This window comes from Leuresthes tenuis, unplaced genomic scaffold (genome assembly GCF_036924035.1).
Source record: "Leuresthes tenuis unplaced genomic scaffold, fLeuTen1.0.hap1 SCAF_9, whole genome shotgun sequence".
In the NCBI taxonomy this organism is placed as follows: Eukaryota; Metazoa; Chordata; class Actinopteri; order Atheriniformes; family Atherinopsidae; genus Leuresthes; species Leuresthes tenuis.
In genome coordinates this window covers 5931918-5951812 of record NW_027325363.1, presented here as the reverse complement: position 1 = coordinate 5951812, position 19895 = coordinate 5931918, and the positions used below count along the sequence as shown (strand labels likewise).

At 39.3% G+C, this 19895-nt stretch overlaps 2 protein-coding genes across 2 annotated transcripts; one reads left to right on the top strand and one right to left on the bottom strand.

Annotated features, from left to right (window-relative positions):
* Positions 1 to 586: 586 nt before the first annotated feature.
* LOC140314014 (rhomboid-related protein 4-like) lies at positions 587 to 6002 on the top strand. Its single transcript, XM_072392028.1, has 6 exons — positions 587 to 703; positions 1289 to 1444; positions 2949 to 3258; positions 3748 to 3880; positions 5296 to 5384; positions 5719 to 6002. The coding sequence occupies exons 2-6, from the start codon at positions 1301 to 1303 to the stop codon at positions 5970 to 5972; spliced, it is 930 nt and encodes a 309-aa protein (XP_072248129.1). The 5' UTR covers positions 587 to 703; positions 1289 to 1300; the 3' UTR covers positions 5973 to 6002.
* Positions 6003 to 9136: 3134 nt separating this feature from the next.
* On the bottom strand, positions 9137 to 18787 carry LOC140314018 (solute carrier family 35 member F2-like). Its single transcript, XM_072392034.1, has 8 exons — positions 18625 to 18787; positions 16396 to 16571; positions 15873 to 16000; positions 13988 to 14147; positions 12898 to 13054; positions 12767 to 12819; positions 12029 to 12183; positions 9137 to 9579 (listed from the first exon to the last, which is right to left on the bottom strand). The coding sequence occupies exons 1-8, from the start codon at positions 18732 to 18734 to the stop codon at positions 9241 to 9243; spliced, it is 1278 nt and encodes a 425-aa protein (XP_072248135.1). The 5' UTR covers positions 18735 to 18787; the 3' UTR covers positions 9137 to 9240.
* Between the last annotated feature and the right edge of the window lie 1108 nt (positions 18788 to 19895).

Sequence of the window (19895 nt, the reverse complement as noted above, 5' to 3'; positions counted from 1 at the left end):
CGTTGGTCACAGTTGGTCCAAGTTGTTACGTAACTTCCATATTCACGTAACTTACGTTTCTACGTAAATTCATTTTCAAACACGTTAGTGCCATCTAGTGACCAAAATCACTTTTTTAAATGTTAATTTTCTACAAAAATCTGTCATTAACATTTTATCTTTAAAGTGTTTTGCTTTAAACTTTTAATACAACATTTCCTGTTACATGATCATTTATAATATTCATAACAAAGTGGAAAGTGCAACCAAAACACAATAAAAACACATTAAAATCTCAACCAAGCCTTAAAGTCGTCGACTTTATATTCCCATTTCACAATTCCGCAAAGTACTTAAATTGCTGAGACTCATTATAATATTTGTAATGAATTAATTTGTATTTCCATTGAAATGTTGTATAACTAGTGAGCTTTATGTATATATACACTTTTAATGATGTTAGTGTTATTTTACCACAATATTTTGTGGAATATGACATGTTCTCTTGAAATACTAAAGGGAGGACAACATCAAATGCCAATTTTAGGACTTTCTCATTGTAGCTTCGTATTTAGTTATTTATTTGTTTGTTTTTTAAGGTTTCAGTTTCGTTTCCGACTCCCGGGGAGGAGACTAACGGGTGATGGCTGAAGCGGGATAAACTTCACCGGTTTACTCCAGACAGAAGAAAACTCAATTGTAACGGAGCAACATCGGATGACTTGTGAGTTTGAACCTTAAAGAACATTTATTGTCTGGAAAAGAAACAATAATTTTATAGACTGTGTTAAATAGTCATAATCTTTATTCTAACCAACGGTTAACTAACAGATCATTTGATTAACCTCGGAAATCAGCAGACTTTCTCGATTTTTAGGTCTGACTTTCCGAAACCTCCCCAATAAAGTGATTGTTAGATAAATGTGCAGAGCATCAGCATTTTTCCTTAGATAACCATACAGTCTGGCGTGACGTGTGCACGCATCTTTGAGGAATGTTCAAATTGTTTCCATATTTCAAGCTCATTGTCTGCGTGTTACAAAACATAATTTAGGGGTTTATGTTTATTGTTAACTTCCAAAGCCTTAAATTAGAACAAGATCAAGGACATGATGAAGGGAAACGGATCTGTGAACGTTTTTAGAAAAGCCGGTTCAGTCAAATAATACATTAAAGGCAAAATTTAGGCTCATTTTCAACATTTATAAGAACGTTTAGTCACCATAAACATGACTTTGTCTGGATGCAGCATTTAAAATAAATTCAGAAGAAGGGCCAGGTGTATTTTCTTTAACCCCTCTGTCCACAGATTGTTGTCAGCATGCAGAGGGGTTTCCATGTGGGCTTGCCACTCCTGCTTATCCAGCTGTTCCAGAGCGGGTTTGGAAACATCTCTCCCATCACCATGGCTGTCTTTGGATTCAACGTTTATCTTTATGTGTTCCCTGCTGCTTCTCCAATGAAGGTAGGGCTGCAATAAAGGGAAGTGTCTGTGCTTTATTAGGGTAGATTTAAATCAATATTTAACAAAATTCAAGGAACTTAAACAGCATAAACTCTGCAAGGGCGCAAAAGTAGTCAATGTGTAAACAAGCAGTTCAAACATGGTTCAGAGCTAATAAAGAAATGACTTTTAGACTGAGATGGAGCTTTCTGTCAGTATAAAAATGAATATTCAACTGTGTGAGAGAGAGTGAGACTAAAAGGGAGAAAACTTAAAGGTTATTTGTTGTAGTTCATTTCTAAAAATGCGACTGATACACTGAGAAGAAAGTACTATTGATAAGAAGCTAAATTATTTGTGGGAAGAAGAGAAAATGGCACGATCGATGTATTTTGTGTTTTGCCATTTCCCTCCTGCCTGGTCATCAGCTCCATGCCCTTCACCTGTGTTCACTTATCCTCAGCTGCACTCACTAATCACTCTCCCCACAGTATTTAAACTCTCGGTTTCCTTCACTCCTTGTCAGATCCTCGTCGTTGTTTCATCCATGGTTTCCCTCGTCTGGTCTTGCGCCTGCGGCTTGTTCCAGTCTAGTTTGTCATTTCTTAGGTGTTTGTTTTCAAGTTTAGTTTAGTTCTGTTGCAGCTTTGCCTTCTCAATAAACTGAGATTAGTTTCCGTTACCTCCTGCCTGCCCCGTGTCTGTTTGGTCCATCTTCCTCGACTCCGTCACCAAACTGTGACAGAAAAAACATGCAGCAAGTCACATGATGTGGAGAGGAGTCAGGACAGGATGCAAAAACTCAAGCAAGCTGGACTTAAAGCCACAAGCCTGTAAAAAATGTGCCAGAGGAGTTTTGGACAGAAGAAACAAAAATCTACCTCTGTAAAAAAACTAAACAAAAAACAAAAGAACAGAGTTTTGTCACGATCTGTTTTTTTATTAAAAAACGGGTTGGGGTCTTTTGGACTTCTTGTCTTTTCTATGGATTTATTATTGCCTCGGTTTATCCTCTGTTCTGTGTTCCTCGTTGGCATTTTTGTTTGCACTTTAAACACTGGGGACAGAATTTAGGGGATATGATTGTGTCATTTCCCCTGGGGGTCTTTAGTTGTCTCGACCTTTTCCCCTGGGGGTCATTGGTTGTCTCTGTCTTTCCCCCTGGGGGTCCTTGGTTGTCTCTGTCTTTCCCCCTGGCCTCTTCCACACTCACCTGTGGGGAATCAGTCCTCTCTGTATCTAAGCTGCTTGGTTTTTGCTCACTCTTCATCAGCTCCTTGCTGTTACATCAACGATAATCTTTGGAATCTGGTTCCTCTCTTTGACTTTTCTCTTGTCTTCTTCTATTTTTAGTCTTTTGGTTTTCCATGTTTAGTTCCCGGCTAACCGCCCTTATTGTTTGTTTTAAATAAAGATATCCCTCGCCACCTGTTTGTTCCGGACTGCTGTGTCCTCCTTTAACATCAAACTGAATGTACACTTCTAACACATGACTGTATTTAATCCTTATAAATCCAATCCTCAGGCATGTGTGAGCCTCCAGCAGGTGTACAGGTTCAAAGAGTGGCATCGCCTTCTCCTCTCCCCCCTGCATCACTATGATGACTTGCACCTCTACGTCAACATGGTGTCATTCCTGTGGAAAGGCAACATGCTGGAGCGACGTCTGGGTGGAGGCTGGTTCCTCTACTTGCTCTCGGTCTTCTCTCTGCTCACCGGGCTCGTCTTCCTGCTGATACAGATGCTGATGACAAAACTCATGGAGTGCTCTGGTCGTTTAGTGGAATTCATCGACCTGTCGTCTCTCAGCAGCGAGTGTGTGATCGGCTTTTCAGGTACGAATTTCCTACGAGGCTCCAAATGTAAAAACTTTAGCTAAAAAGCTAAAGCTCAAATACCTCATATATAGCATGTTTTCCTCACATTTAAGATTAAAATGAACTTAAAATAACAGTAAATGTACTTGTAAACATATATACAGCTATGATTTAAGCGTTAATCTAAACGTTAAATTTAGATATTTCAACTTGGGCTCAGGTAAATAATTTTTACTTAAGCACCATAATATTACATGTTTATGCATTTAGCAGATGCTTTTATCCAAAGCGACTTACAGGTAGGCAGGTAAGGTAAGGGGGTCTTGCCTAAGGACCCCTACTGGAGGTAATACGTTCCATGCAGGAGATTTGAACTCAGGTCTCCCACATGGAAGGTGGCAAGCATACCACTACACTATCCAGTCCTATAATATTTATAGACTTCTCTCTCTGACCAATATATATCCTTGTGAAATCCAGATTTTTTTAATACATGTCTGTTTCCAGGTGTCCTGTTTGCTCTGAAGGTGGTCAGTAATCACTTCAACCCAGGTGATGTGACCCACATGTTGAATATACGGGTGTCCAATCGCTTTGCAAGCTGGGTGGAACTGATGCTGATATATCTAATTGTTCCTTGGTGAGATACTACAGCAAGTAAAGACTGAAGGTTGACATGGTACAGTGCTGAGTAAAAGTCTTGAGCCACCCCTTAATACTCCAAAATAAGCCAGACTTTCTTCTAATCGTTTAAAGTAGTCTTGAGCAATAGTTCTTCAGGCTTTCTGAAGGTCTTTCAAAGCTTTTCTTTGGCATTTGCTGCTTTTTCACTCATTTTCAGTCCAGTCCTTGTACCTGACCATTTAACACTGACCTATGACTCATTAAAGCTTTAAAAAGGCTCCTAACGCAAAGGATGAACCAGTGTATCTTTATGCACTTTGTTGCTAGCAGCCTGTCACAAAGACACATCATTTGTTCCCATTTCTTTAGTTTTATCTATGAAAAACAGTAAAGATAACACAGTTTGACAGACAGAAAATAGGATTTCTGCAGCAACAAGGTGATTCCCAAAGAGCTATTAGCTGAAAACTTGGCATATCTCAGCATGGTGTGCAGTGTGTCCTTAAAACATTTGAGGAAACTGGACAAGTGGAGGACAAAAGAAGAAGTGTCAGGCCTAAAAAACTATCTACAGCAGATGAACAGGATCTGAAAGTGATGTCCTTAAGAAAGAGGAAAAAATCCAGCTGTGACCTGACAGGACCTGAGAGATGCATCTGGACCTTCAGCTGATCCATCTACTGTTGGCCCAAGCCTCATCAGAAATGGTCTCCATGGAAGGGTGGCTGTCAAGAAGCCATTCTTAAGGAAGGGAAACAGGGAGAAAAGGCTGAGCTGTGCCAAATGACACAAGAAGTGGACTGAAAATCAGTGGCAGCAGGTCTTATGGAGGGATGAATCCTCCCCAGAGCCCGGACCTCAACATTATTGAAGCAGTGTGGGATCATCTGACAGAGAACGGAACAAAAGGCAGCCCACATCCAAAGAAGAGCTTTGGGATGTCCTTCAAGAAGCCTGGAGAACTATTCCTGAAGACTCCTTAAATAAATGACAGAAAGCTTCTCAGAGGGTTCAGGCTGTGTTGGAGAATAAAGGACAAATATTCACTTTCAAGTTGGTTAGAACTGTTTTTTAAAGTATTAACTTTAACATTATTCTTAATGTTGTTTAATCTTGTCTTAATCTTATTGTCCTGCTTCTCTGTAAAAGAAATCTCTTCGCTGCCTTCTCTCAGGAATCTAACATTAAGTTTTAACACAAACTGGAAACTTTAACCAAGAGATTGTTGCCCACATCCAGATTCAATAAATTGGTTGAAGTAGTTTCAATTGTATTTGATGGTTTGCATGCTGACAGCCAATACTGAGCTATAACAACGGAAAAAAGAGTATAAATGATATCACTTAACAAAAATAAATCTCTCCTGTTAAAGAGAAACGGAACAGTTTAACCTCAGTGGCAGCTGATCAGCTGTAGTTTTTCACATTTCAGGTCTTCTCTGGTCGGCCACCTGGCAGGTATCCTGGTGGGTCTAATGTACACTCTGGGTCCACTGAAGATCATCATGAAAACATGTGCAGGTCTGAATGTGTTTTTAAATTGCAACTCCTAACAACATTTGTTTGTTCACACTATAGTTACCCAACTTAAAAGTGACTAACTTTTGAATTTAGTTCAGATCTGGATCTTTTTCTGTCTTTCTTAACCTTGGACTGTTTTCACTTAAATGTTTCTTTGCCCTACAACCTGTAAAAATATCTGATGGACAGGTTTCACAACGGTTTGAGCAGTTATTGTGATATAATAGCGTTTCGTAATCTATCAGTTAACTTTAATACCTTTTAAAGAAATATCAGATTCTGAGAAGAGGCTGGTTTGTGCAGATATCTGATAGTGATTTTTTTTCCCTATCAGAGCTTGTATCTTCTGGTGGAAATCATCCCTGCAACAGTTCTTCAGGTATTGCATTAATTGAAGAAAGAGAAAACGACAAACTCACAGGACACATGATCAATAATGCAACAATTCAGCACAAAACTTTAAGCACAGTAACGAACACATGCATTTGTACGAGTTATTCTGTGTGCATCTCCGACTTATTCCAGAAAGCGTTGTTTTCTGGCATCTGCTGCAAACTGAATCTGCTGACTTTGGTGTGCCTGCAGTAATGGCTTCATGATGTTTCCATTAAAGTCAGGTGTCAGAGAGCCACTGTCTGTTTAAATCAACAGGTATTTTGACCAAAGCCTGTGTCATACATCTCAATAAGACCTCAGGAAATGTTGTAAAATTGTTTAAAAAGGGCATAATGGATCACCTTTTAAGAAACTGTTAAGATTTGTGGCGAATTATGTTGATGATGAGGACCCAAATGCAGAGTCAGAGGAAAACTGGAGGCAGAAAGAAGGTAAAACTCCAACAGAAAGTGTGGTCGAGCTGGAAGAAAGACACCAAGAAACTAAACTGCCAAAAGAAAACTGGAAATGACAAGATTACCAGAAACAGAACTAACCATGAGGGAGGACATGAGGCTGTAACAGCAAGGACCTGCCAGTGACTGAGAGAAACCAGGGAGCTTAAATACTGTGGGGGAACTGATTAGTTCGAGTGATTGATGTTGAGGATAATGGACAGGTGTGGCAGCAGAGCTAATGACCAGACTGGAGGGAACTGAGGGGAACTATGGGTGAGAATAAGGAACAAGAAACCAAGCAGAACTGAGACAAGACTCACTGTCGAAAGAGAGTAACTATGAACAAGCAAAGACTAAACAAATACAGACAGAATAAATCCTGGTGACAAGTAGTGAAATAAAGTGTGTGTGTGGTGGTTCTACAAAGTTAAACACTCAGGGTTAAAATAACATCCAATTTGAAAGGATTTCACAGTATTTGGACTTGGTTAGAGGGCCAGAAAGAGCTCTACTTTACTTCACCTGTTTGGTGCTGGAATCTAAAGAATAACTTCAGGAGTTGACATCACGATTATAAATATGATTTAGATTCATGTTGCTGATGTCACACAGGAACTTAGAGATTGGACTTTTATTATTTATAACCCTAAAAAAAAGAGAGGAAGAGAGAGAGAGAGTTTGCCTCCTGAACCTAAACAAGGCAGCTGGTTCCACTGGAGACGATCCTGATAGTTGAAGCTGGATTTTTTTTAAAGGACTATTTAGATAAACTAATAATAAGAAATTACAATAGTCGAACAAATACATGAGGAGTAGCTTTTCAGCATCATGAAGTGCCGAACTCTGACATTTTGCAGGTGAAAGAAGGTAGTCTTGGCGAGATGCTTTCTATGTGAATTTAAGGATGAATTTCCTTGTCAAAAACTTCTCCAAAATGTTTCGTTTCCAAAACTGTGAAGTTTAAAAGCTTCAGATTGTGTCTTCAGTGCAGCCAGCACTGCGCTCTACAACTTTTCAAAATTCAAGACAATTCTTGCGTCTTTTTCTTTTTTCTCATTCACGCATAGATTCATCAGTATCTGAATCTATAATAAGTGATCAATTCATAGGATGTAATTTCAGATTTTTGCAGAAAATACCGACTCTGTGCTGCTACTGATCTCCTGAATGTATGTGATAAGGTGAGAAGTATTGGTCCAAGAACACAACCATGTGGGACTCCATGAATAATGTTGCTGTGCACTTCATACTCATTTATCCAAATTTAATCTGCTACAGATATACACAGGTTAAAGATAACAAATTAATTTGGTCTTTTCTATTTAATTTGATTTAATTATGTTATGTGTGTGTCGTCAAGGCTTTAACGCGAGAGAATTCTCAGAATTCTCCCGTCCAGCAGAAGGTTACACAGCAGAGGATACATCTAATTATTCAGAATCGTACATCGCACGCCTGACGGAGGAGGAGCAGATAGAAATGGCGATCAGAAACAGTCTGAAGGATCAAGGCAAGAGAGGAAAAAAGTAGCAGCTAATAAGAGCCAAATAAATCCATGCACTGTACAAATCTATTCATATTTATTTATTATTTAGAACAAACCAGGCAGAAAGACACAGGATGTATCCCTGAGGAAGACGAGGATGAAGAAAATCTTAAGAAGCCTGAAGAGGAGCAGAAACACAAAAAGAAGAAGCTGTAAAAGGTAGAAATGAAGCAATAAGAAGAAAAGTTTTTACCTTCAATCACAGCTGTGATATTGTTGTTGTCATGTTTACTGAATGTTATTGATGCAGCTTCTGTCGATCTCTACGGTGTCTGCATCGTCATCTTTTCACTGCATCAATGTTTCACCAGCAGCACGTCTCAAAATCAGCAGGAAACAAGGAGGAACAGCTGGGCTTAAAACCAGAACCAAATCTTCTATTTCAGGTGCTCCAGACAGTCGGCCTGTTCCCCCGGTTACCCCCCGGTTATCTCTTTGGCTTATCCTCGATTATGTTGTCTATAATATAACTTATTATGTGTACTGTTTGCTGCTGCATTAAGAAAATGTCCCCTTGCGGGATTAATAAAGTACTTTGATTGATTGATTATCAGTGGCAAATTCAGAAAGTTAGCGGTTCTGCCAGGTTCAGTCAGCATTTAACCATCTGACAAAATAATGAGCTTTCTTCTGAATTAAAAGAGGCATCTCGTAGCTTTATGACAAAGTATCGGTCTGAAAAGATGGTCACTGTGTCTGATAACAAAGTTGCTGTGAAAAGCATGACTTTTGTAACTGGAAAGAGGTGTCAGGAAACCACAGTGTGGGATCTGAGGAGGTATCATTTTGGCTCTCCTGCATTTAAAAAAGGTGAGAAGGAGATGGTTTTCTGTCCTGTTGTTTCACTTCATCTCATGCAGAAATATTTTACGCGCTTTTGGATCCATGTAAAGAACACATTGTGAAATCTTTCAAGCTACAAGAGATTGAATTTAGAGAAATATTACTGATAGTCCTTTAGAAAACTGGAATTTAAGGTGTGTCCTGCACATGAAAATCAGTCAAACGCTGATTTTTGGACTCTTTGCTAAAGTTGGATCTTCCTAATCTGATTTAATCCTCTAATGTCCTGCTCTGCCATTTAAAACCCATCTTTGTCACCACCTACGGATATTTGGTGATTTAGTTTTACTCCAGATTTGGTTTCTTAGATTTCTTATATTATTCCCTGTTTTATTTTGATAGATCCTGATCTTTTTAATTCATGCAGCAAACAGCAAACAATGTGTTTGTATGTTATCTGAATTTATATGTACATTTTTAAGTGTTTTATTTTCAAAATGTCAGTGGATTTAAGGACTGCATACTTAAGGCTTTCAAAAGTTGTTTAATTCTTATTGACAAACTATAAAAAAAGTTACATCTGCTTCACTCTACTTTTCTATATTTTGTATTTCCTTCATTATTTTTCATACAAACAAGTAAATAAATGTTTAAAACTCTTTACTGTCTTGTGTTATTGCTGTTGTGCTGATGTTCACATCTTGGTGCTTTGTCCAACAGCCAGATCTTTGTCATCTTCATAGCTTTGTGATGTCCCTGAAGCACTCTTCTCCTTTTCTTCCCACCCATCTTCCCTATTTCCATAGCCCTGCTGCTCATCTTCTTTCTCCTCCACATTTGGGATCCTGACGGCCACTTCTTTCCTCGCGATGTCATTCTCAATCTCAACAGGATTGTCATAGCCTTCCTCACAGATGGAGGGGGAAGAAGAGGAGGTGTCGGGGTCTGTGGGGTTAGTAGGCGTCGGCACAGCGTTGAAGGCGATGAAACCAATGAGGATGACCACGAGGGAGATCAGGTAGAGTCCAGAGAACTGAGGTGGGACAGAGAGCCAACAGATTAGATTTAAAATGACAACTGATGACATAAGGATGCTCAAAACTATTAAAGAATAAGGAATGACTCCTCTGAGACAGACTTTACCACCTGACACTCATCTCCCTGAATAAAAAGGTGCATCTTGTAGCTTTATGACTCCCCTTCACGTAATTTTCTGCAAACCTGTGATCCCCATTCAAAATATTATATGATTTCTATTATTAATAATTTCATTGCAAATTTCAAGGTTTAACGTAAAACACATTTCAACAAGACCTGAAACGGCAAAAGTAAATATCAAAACGCACTCAATTGAGTTGAAATGAACAAAAATGTGATGATGGAACCCAAACTACAGAAAGGATAAACTGAAGTGTTACAGAGACATTTAAAGCACCTGATGGGAGTAGCAGTAGAAGGAAGGCTGTTCAATCTACAATGAACCGTCAGCAGCAAAAACAAGCACACAGCTGCATGTCTTCACGGGGGAGATATGGAACTGATTGTTGTTAGGAAGTAACTCCTTCGGCTGATCTCAGTTAACAGGAAGGTGGATAAATCTCCAGATTAAAAAGGTTGACTAAAAGCGGTGATTTAGAGTGTATCTGATGAGTTCGTGCTTGATCGATTGAAAGCCAGCACGGTGGACGGGACTGATCCGTGGTAATTTAAGTATATAGTATAGTATAAGTATGTGTCGCGTTTGCTTCTGTCGTTTCCAGGATTTTGGATTCCACTTTCTTTCTAAGTGCCTTGAAATGTCTGTCAGAATCTTTGAGGGATTTTTGATTCACAAATGGGAGACTTTGGTGTCCTGCTTTGTGGCCACATGATAAATATGTTCTCTTTTAGCTCAGTTTTTAGCTCATTCGTGTAATTGCATGTTTTTGGGAGAAAAATGTCTAAAAGTAACTGCTAAACTTTGTAAAACCAATGAAAAGCCCTGATTTGAGCAAAACTAAACAATAAGAGAACAAACCATATACTTAAAGTAAATAATTGTTTGAGTCCTGTTGCTCAAAGTTAACAATTGATTTTTGTTAGATAATGGTTTATTTAGGGTGCTTCATAGCTCAACTGGTTAAGCTGGCACCCCTCATTTTTGACCCCTCTGTCAAAAAACGGCTACTAGCGCCCAAGAAACCTTTACAAAAGATACAAGTCTTATCCACAGAACTGCATTTATATTTCATCCACATGCTTACAAAAGACAACCGGTCTGATGGAGGAGAGTTCAGGTGCTGTTCTGCTTTCAGGGAGGGTGGATAAATGCAGAATTTAAGCCATGATTTGAGTTTTATGGCACAGAAATCTGTCTTTGAATGCATAGCAAACATAACTTCAAAATATGAGCTGCACCTTTATCACAAGGTGAGACCAAAATGTACTTTTCTTTTTTTCATATCACATGAATGTTTGTGCCTCACTGTCCAGGAAAAGATTTCTGTGCATAAACGTGAGGAAGAAACCTTCAATTCACACTTTGGATATGTCTCCTTCATTTTAAAGTTAGTAAATATGGTTTAATTTCTAAAGTAAAACACGTTTGTGAAGTCATTCTGGATTTTTCATCAAAGGAGAAAGAAATGTTTTCGATTTTCTATGCCTGCTTAATCCAATTCAGGGTTGTTGGGGGGAAGCTGGAGTACCCGGAGAAAACCCACTCATACATGGGGAGAACATGCAAACTCCACAGGAAGGCCCCAGCTGGGATTTGAACCAGAAACCCTCCTGCTGTGAGGCAACAACACTAACCACCACATTTTAAGTTTCATTAAAAGCAAATACACTTAAATGTTTCAAAACCTGGATAGAATTGGACATAAAATTTTAATTTGACTGGATTGAATTTGATTTCCCTCACTGGTCCAGTCAGTGTTTTCAGGTTGAACACAAAAGGAAATATTCCTCATGTTTATACACAGATGATATACTGCACATGGAGCTGTGTGTGAAAACACATGGAGACGAGATTACACTTTAACTTGGATGATTATTCATTTACACTGCTGTGGAGCATTTGATGGGTCACGTTGACCCAGAAAGGGAGCGCCTAACGAAGCACTTTGAATATGACGACTCGGAACTTGAGATTTTCTGAGAGGAATAGCCTGGTCTTATGCTGTAATGAATCCATTTTTAAAAATATTGTCTGACTCATTGTTTGGGTTCAGCTCTCAGACCCAGAAGAAAATACATTTTTAGCTAATTCTACTTACCAGGAGATATTGTGGTTTAGTGAGTATTGAAGGTAGAATGATTGCATTAGTCTATCTGCTTTAAATGTTCAGAATAACTGAAAAAGAGTCACATGATGCACAGCTGTGCATCTAATTGTTTTTGGGCAACAGGGAAGCTTTGGTGAAAAGGATAATAACGTGTATCCCACCCATACTAACGCTTGAAATCCAGAGTTTTGAGGCTGTGAATGTAACAACACTCACGTTATACTGGAAGAGGAAGATCCCACAGAAGAGGCTGAAGAGGTCGGCAGTGAGCAGGGAGAGGTTGACGGAGGTGGCGCTGCTCAGTTTCACCACTATGGGCATGAAGCTGTACAAAGCATACATGCACAATGCAAAGGCAGAGAACAGGAGCCCTGAGAGAAGAGATGCCCAGCTGTTAGTTCACATCAAAATTTACTGAAAGTCCAAACAACTCATCTGCTTTCCTGGAAATTGTACAATAAGATTTTGCGGTGTGGCCTTGGCCTTAATGCTGCATGGGCCATGACTGAGTGGGCTTCTGTGAATATGCTAATGAGCTTCACCCACATCTCCTCTGGTCTCCTCTGACTCTGCAGAACTCAGCCTCAAATTGTAAAAAAATAAACTGCATTAAAGATATGATCCAGGCTGCCAACTCATATTCACAGAGCTAAAGAATCTGTTTGTTTTACGTTAATTTTCAGCGACACCCCGGTAAGGCTGGAAATCTGCTTATTTATCTTTTTATCTTTATTTGGTTCTATTTATATCACAAGAAATTAAACGATAAAAAAAATTTTGACGTGGAAAACTTGTGGAAAAGATGATTTCAGAACTGCTTGTTGGCCGTCTAACACTAACTCTCAGTATCTCTGAGAGATCTCCGTTAACCTGGAGGAGAAGAGTTTTTGCTCACACTTGGTTGTCTTTACATGTGCATTTTGTTTTGAAAGTGTCTGTAAGATGAATACTGACCAACTTGCCAGCTCCACGTGATGTTAGAGACCGCGTTACGTTCTAGGATCACCCTGAATAAAGCAGAGAAAGACACCAGATTAAACACAAACTAGATGGAGTCCAGACTGAACACGTGTGCACACGCTTACATCTGTATGGTGCTGATGATGGAGCCAAACAGGCCGATCATGCCGAGGAACTCCACCCTGCTCAGGTTCTTCACAGTGTATTCCTGAGACACGTTAGACACCGCATACAAAGCAGCGCTGAGCAGCACCAAACCGTCGCCTAATAAGATGTTGGAGGCTGCAGAGGAGAGAAGACACACCCTGTGATGCAGCGTGTCACGATCTGTGGGTTTCTATGTTTTGGTTTCCTTTTTGTCATCGCTTGTTTTATCTTTAAGAGCTGCCGGTTATTTCACTTCCTGTAATTAGTCCCTCAGTATGTATATTCTCCAGGTTTTTCTTTGCTCTTTGCCTGTTCATTGTCATTTCTCTGTGGTTACTCTGTCAGTTCGTCCATCTACCAGTCTTATAGGTTCCTCTTAGTTCTGTTTGTTAGTTTAGTAACTGCTCAGTTCATGATTTGCTATCTTTTTGTTGGCATTTAACGCTTCCGTCCTTCCTTAACTTTTAGTTTGGGTCCAGCTCCAACACAAACCTGAATCCTGAATCATTTGACTTTGTGATGAAAATAAATTCTCCTCTATTGATGTTTTTTTTTTTTTTTAGATAAATTGATCTGAGTGGGGCTATTTGAAGTGAATAAAACCCAGAATACCATTTGGACACTGATCAAACTGCTTAATAAGAAGACACAAAATGTTTTACTGCAGAGAACAATAAAGAGCAAACTAGCAGTAGAGTTATTTTTACTGATAAAATTGCCTTTCTGACAACAACATTTCGGAGTTAAAGTTAAGAGAAATGAAGAGACAAACAGAAAACAAGGTCTAAGGAGTTAACCTGCCCTGTGACAATCTTTTTCAAAGAAATCCTTGGACTTTCTTTGTTTTTTGAAAGGTAAACCGCGGATAAATGAGATGCACCACAGGCTTTATAATAGGTTCATCTACAACATTGTCAGTTTAAAAAAGACATTTTCAAATATTAAATGAATGGTTTCCCCTTAATACCAAAGAGCACCCAATAACGAACACCTACAATCAACATCAGTCCACAGGATATCTGCAACCCTTTCCATTAAATCTAACAGTTACACCAGAAGAGTTCTTACTGGAGCCCTGATCTCTCCCAGCCAGCAGGTCGGCCCCCACCATGGCCCCCACACCAAGGAGACAGATGCAGACCGCCACATAGTGCACTGCTCTGTAACGTGTCTTCAAAATCCACCAGGATAGTACCATTAAGACCGGGATCACAAAGCAGTCCAGCAGCTGGAGACAAGAACACAAGCAGAAACTCTTTAAAAGGAGAAACAAGCGACAACAAAATGGATTCTTTCACTTAAAAACAATAAATCTTTTGAGAACTTAAAACAAAATTACATCAAAGTTTAGCTGCACTGAAAAAACCTGACTGTCTGATATTCACGCTACTAATGAATGAATGAATGAATGAACTGATTAATTCAGTGACAGCAGTCTGAGCAGAAGGGTCATATTTTCAGAGCAGGATACATCCAGCATCAGGTAAACAGAGCCCATTAATGGCAGGTCTGGTTTCCTTTTAAAAAGTGCATGAAATGCACAGTAAAAACGTCTGTATGGAATATTATTTAATGGAAGAATGTCCCTGCTTATATTTTAGAGGAATCTTGTTTAATTATGAGCTATAATACACATACACATATGTAATTCTTTATTATTGGACTGTCCTGAAGTCTCCAGCTGATCCAAAATGCTGCAGCCAGAGTTCTGATGAGATCTAACATCATGTTTCTCCAGTTTTAGCCTCCTGTTAAATCCAGAATAAAATTCTAATAAAGTTCTTCTCCTCACATAAAAGGCTCTAAATGCTCCAGCGTATCTTAAACAGAGCACTTCGCTCTCAGACTGCAGGTTTATTTGTGGTTCCCAGAGTTTCTGAAAGCAGAATGAGAGGCAGAGCCTTCAGTTACCCTGCTGGACTTTTTCTTCTTCGTTCTTGAAGACGTTTCAACTCTCATCTGAGACGTTTCTCCTGTTCTAAACGAGTTGGTGTGGAGTATTATAAGTAGTCTGTTATGATTCTGGATTTGTTTTTTCTTGTCTTGGGTTTTCTGTGTTTTGTTTCTATTTGGTTTTCTTGGTTATTTGTCTCGTCTTGATTTGTCTTTTTGTTTTTAGTTACTCTCATGGTTTCTTGTGTTCTGGTTTTCTTGATTTTCCTTTGAGTTTCAGGTCATTACTCCTTGTATCCTCAGCTTCTCCCCATCCCTGTGCTCCAACTCAATCGACCGCAGCTGCAGCTACTCCCGGATTACTTCCCCCCTCAGTATAATTACTCCTTTGTTCAGCTCAGTCTTTGTCAGATCCTCACTGGTTATTTATCTATATCCTGTTCATAGTTGGTCCGGTTTCAATGGTTTATTGTTTGTATTTGGTTTTGTTTTCTCAGTTTAGTTTAGTTTAGTTTAGTTTAGTTTAGTTTAGTTTAGTTTAGTTTAGTTTAGTTTAGTTTAGTTTAGTTTAGTTTAGTTTTTTTCCTGCTCTGCTGTGCTTTTTGGTATAAACCTTTGGTTTAGCCCCTGGTTAGCTCTTCCACATTTGGGTCCTCACTTCTCCATCACTAAACCATGACATAGTCTTCAAGTACCAAGAAGATGTCCAGTTACTCTTATTAATCTCTTAAGATTACCATGACTTTGATAACTGAGGGTCTACGCTGACATGATCTGTAACTTAAACTGTACATACTACATTTACAAGTACTTTTCAATATGGGGCTCAGTGTCTTGCCTGAGGACACTTGGGGTGTTTCAGTCCATCTCAGGGTGGGGGAACCATTCCAAAGAAACCCCACATAAAGACATGGCGAGCATACAAACTCTGCACAGAAACCCAGAACTTTCTTGCTGTGATGTCCCCACCATACTGCCCATAAATGAAGTGTGACTCTTATTTTACCCTTGAAACATGAGAAAATACCCCAAAACCCATGCAAAGGCAGCCAGTTCTCACCTGCACACTGGTGAGGGTTGTGTACTGGTACGCTTTAACCACAGTGTAGTTGGCCTCCACGTCTACCAGCCCCAGCAGTAAGTACTTCCACCATCTTCTCTTCAGAATCTGTAAAATATTGCCATCCCCTACGTTTAAAGGGGAACACCCCTGAACTTCAGTATTGATGTGTTTCACCACACCATTTCTGTTCAATACATTTGCTTGTTCTATTCGTCAAGTAGGAAATTTGCACATTAACCAATAAATGAAAATATTCTGCTTTAAAATAGACTAAACGGAACAAATCTGAAAGTGGTGGCAAATGTATCCAACTTGTCTTGTTATTGGAAAAACTGATAAATACTCAAACACAGAAATGTACATTACTAAAGAAGATAAGAAAGCTTTTAGTCTGTAATATGAAATAAATTTCCAAAACTAAAGCAAATAAAGAAATATGTGTTCACTTAACCAATTAACGACTCATACAGTATGTCAGATGTATCATCTCAGGTGTCCAGGTCCTAACTGAGGGTGTTACCTGTTCTGCAGAACAACATGGTGGTGTAGGTGACACACAGCAGCATGTAGCTCAGGAGGCTCTGCAGCATGGGCGTGTTCACGTGGAAGTTTGTGGCCAGGTACTGGGAGGAGATGGCGGTCCCACATATGAGCCCAGCCAGACCCTGACCCATCAGCAGTGTCTTGACCAGCTGCCTGAAAAGAAGAAAAATGACCATTTTGGTAAATGTTTTCATTTCCAAACGTATGGCTGGTGATTATCATCAAAATACACCATTTTGGGAAATGCTGAAACCTGATTTGTTTGGTTATCAAGGGTTAGATGAGAAGATTGAGGACGCTGTCACACTGATGTAGAAAATGTTGGTCTTTACATGTTTATTTATTATCTTGTTCTTAGAAATCTGATAAACCAGGTCACCTTTGTCTACCTACCAAGTGTTTGTTGCCAAATAGTTGTTGAGCACATGTACCAGTTTCTGAAAGTTTCTTTTTTTGTTTTAAAGATAATTTTTTATGTCCAACTGAAAGTCCTTCTCCGTGGCCTCATTAAACTCCTCCCATGCCCAGGTCTGAGCCTCTCCAACCACCAACTCTGCAGCCCTTTTGGCCAATTGCTGTGAATCTTGGGAGAACCAAGCCGTAAAGGCCTGATTCTTCAGTTTGACGGCTTCCATCACAGCTGGTGTCCATCGGTGGGTTCTTCGGTTACCGTAACGACAGGCACCGACTGGCATCAACAATTGGAGTGATTGTAAAACCTGGAGCAGTGAACCAGATCTTTGTCCTGTTCCTGAGGGGGTCATAAGAGTTTGACCATCCAGTCCACATGGGTTTGAGGACTTGAAGGATTCTGTGGTGGTGGTGGTGGTGGGGGGGGGAGTGCAGTGGAAGTAAAAGGTACTGGAGCCCCTGTATAACCAAAGTAAGAGCTGTGGCCCCATTCTTGGCACAAAGTCGAGCTTGTTTACGGTGCATGTTGCACTCCACCAGGGCTGCCCCTGGTCGCTGGTCCAGTTTGTGATTTTCATGGACAGGATCTCGAGGCGTAATCGTGGAAAGTAGGGCGTCTGTTTTGGGACCCTCAGGGTTGCATCTCTGCTTTTGACATGGTTCTGTTTGCTTCTTCAGGCCATGACCTTCAGCGTGCACTGAAGCTCTTCACAGCTGAGGGGAAGAGAGCCGGGATGAAAGTCAGCTCCTCCAAATCTGATCCCGTGGTTCTCGACCAGAGAAAGGTTGAGTCTCAGGATCTTGTTCGCCAGTGACGGCAGGTTGGAGGCTGAGTTAGACAGACTTCTACCAAGTCTTCCTGCTTTGAAATTAAAATTAGATTTAAAAAATACTTTATTTATCCCAAAGGGGAATTATAAAGACAAACTATATAATTACAACCATCTTATTGGAGTGATATTGATCTCATCAATTTAGTCTTTTGGAAGGAAAAATACATTCTCCAAAGTGTTAAACACCTTTTTAAACCCCTGTTGTATTACATCTACATAAAACCCCACAAACTGCCAGAACATCTGCTTTTATAGAGGTGTTCTAACTGGCTGCTGATCAGTGAATCCACTGCATTTGATTATCATCACTTGGCTGCTGCTTTTATTTCCTGCAGAAGCAGTAAGGTTGGACACTGCTTTGCATTTGTGCTTCGGCTGAGCTTTCATTAAATGAATGACGACACAGTGTGTTATTTCATGTGTTGTTGTCATTGTATTCAGCTAATTTTATGACCTGGTAAGAATCAGATATTTTACTTTTATGCCTTGATACATAAAACCCTCAGAACTGAAAGAGGTTGTATTTTATTTGTCATGTGATTGTGACAGTTTATTTTCAGAAAATCAAAACCAGGTTAAAAAGTGACATTATCACCAGCTGGCTTCAGCTAGTTGTTACAGTGTCCTAAATGTCTAACCAATGAACAAAGGTGGCAGAATATCTTATTTTTCACGCTGACCGTGTGCCCTTTACATGTGGTTTTCTGTGGAAATGCATCTTAGACACGTATCATTAGCAGGATTGTTTATATGTGTTGGTTAAAAGGGGATTTGGGCTTTTATCATTTGCCAAACTACAACCTTCAACTCAATAATCCAGCAGTATTTGCACATATGTTGCCTTTTCTAAATGAGAACTGACTGCAGTCTATGTGCATTTTATACATTGCTTTACTAAATCTTTAAAGATGTAAAACTCTACCCGTTCACACTTCCATACTTCATCTCTTTTATCCACTTACCAGGTGAAAACTTCTTTTGGGTTGAACTTTCTGATCCTCACAAGGACTCCACCGCTTTCGTTCCCTAAGCTCATGTCTCCACAGGAATCCTTGGACCGTTTAGCCGTCATGTTGCCACACCAGTGATGGAGGAGTCCTCTCAGGGTTTTAACTGTTACTGCCTTTTAACTCGTTTACTTTCTTGGTGTCAGAGCTGAATGATTAACTGTTTCAGAGGGCAAAGATTACTTTTTCCACTTATCTGTGTATGTGTAAAACATGTTGAAGACAGCCTGCAGCACTTTAAGATAAGACCTGATAATGAAAGATGCATTAAAAAGAAAAGAGTCATCAACCTACTCTCTATTGTTTTCACTGCTGATGAGATAATGACTCGTGTAGAGTGCTCCTTTGCTGCTTTTTATGGTAATTCCAGTGCTGGAGCTTGAGCACTTAACCATTAGGCATAAATTTTAACAATCTAATAATGGCATATGTGCCCATTTCAAATAACAATTGAATATTTGACACTTTGACTACATTTTGCTATAATTTTTATACTTTTACTTCAGTAAAATGATGACTTTTGGTATTGAGTGTACTGAGACTGCTGAATTAGTACTTTTACTCAAGAATCCAAGTTGCTCTTTGAGCACTGGCCTTGCAATAAACTTTGTATTATTGTACATTTTCCAAGTCTTTTTCAAAGCAGGAATTTTATTTATGAATGATAATCATCACATATTCCACATAAAAAACTTTAATTTAGCTGGTTTTGCACTTAACATACATAAACATCTATTTCCATTTGTGTATCTTTGTATGTTTGTGAATTAACTTCTCATAAATCTCTCTGTGGTCTTCTATTTTTGTCTTGAAACTATAAAAAAAAAGGATCAAATAATAATTGTGCTGGTGTATGTGAAAGGTAGACAATGACATTTCTTGTCAAACACGTTTTAATATGAATCTGAAAACAAAAAGGATGTAGCAACACATTCGGTTGTAATTTAATCAAAATACAGCAAGTTCAATCAAAAATAAGAGAACAGTGTTGGCTATACCACATCCATGATGTGGCCACACAGTTACACACAGTTATTGTAATAATCAAGAATAAGAGCGGACAGTGGGATTGAAAACAGAGAAAATAACGTTATCGATCCACTTGATCAAATCTTTTGACAGTCAAAACCACGCCATCTCCTTCCTTATTGAGCCGAAACAAAAGCAACATCATAAAAACTAAAAGCTCACAAAATTACTCTTAATGCTTCTCAGAAGAATACATT

Coding starts and splice junctions, on each gene's coding strand:
- LOC140314014 (XM_072392028.1), top strand. CDS start 1,301: ATGCAGAGGGGTTTCCATGTGGGCTTGCCACTCCTGCTTATCCAGCTG. Junction 3,259..3,747: donor GTGTGTGATCGGCTTTTCAG/GTACGAATTTCC, acceptor GTCTGTTTCCAG/GTGTCCTGTTTGCTCTGAAG. Junction 5,385..5,718: donor CATCATGAAAACATGTGCAG/GTCTGAATGTGT, acceptor TTTCCCTATCAG/AGCTTGTATCTTCTGGTGGA.
- LOC140314018 (XM_072392034.1), bottom strand. CDS start 18,734: ATGACGGCTAAACGGTCCAAGGATTCCTGTGGAGACATGAGCTTAGGG. Junction 14,148..15,872: donor CAACCCTCACCAGTGTGCAG/GTGAGAACTGGC, acceptor TCTTGTCTCCAG/CTGCTGGACTGCTTTGTGAT. Junction 13,055..13,987: donor TGGGAGAGATCAGGGCTCCA/GTAAGAACTCTT, acceptor TCTCCTCTGCAG/CCTCCAACATCTTATTAGGC.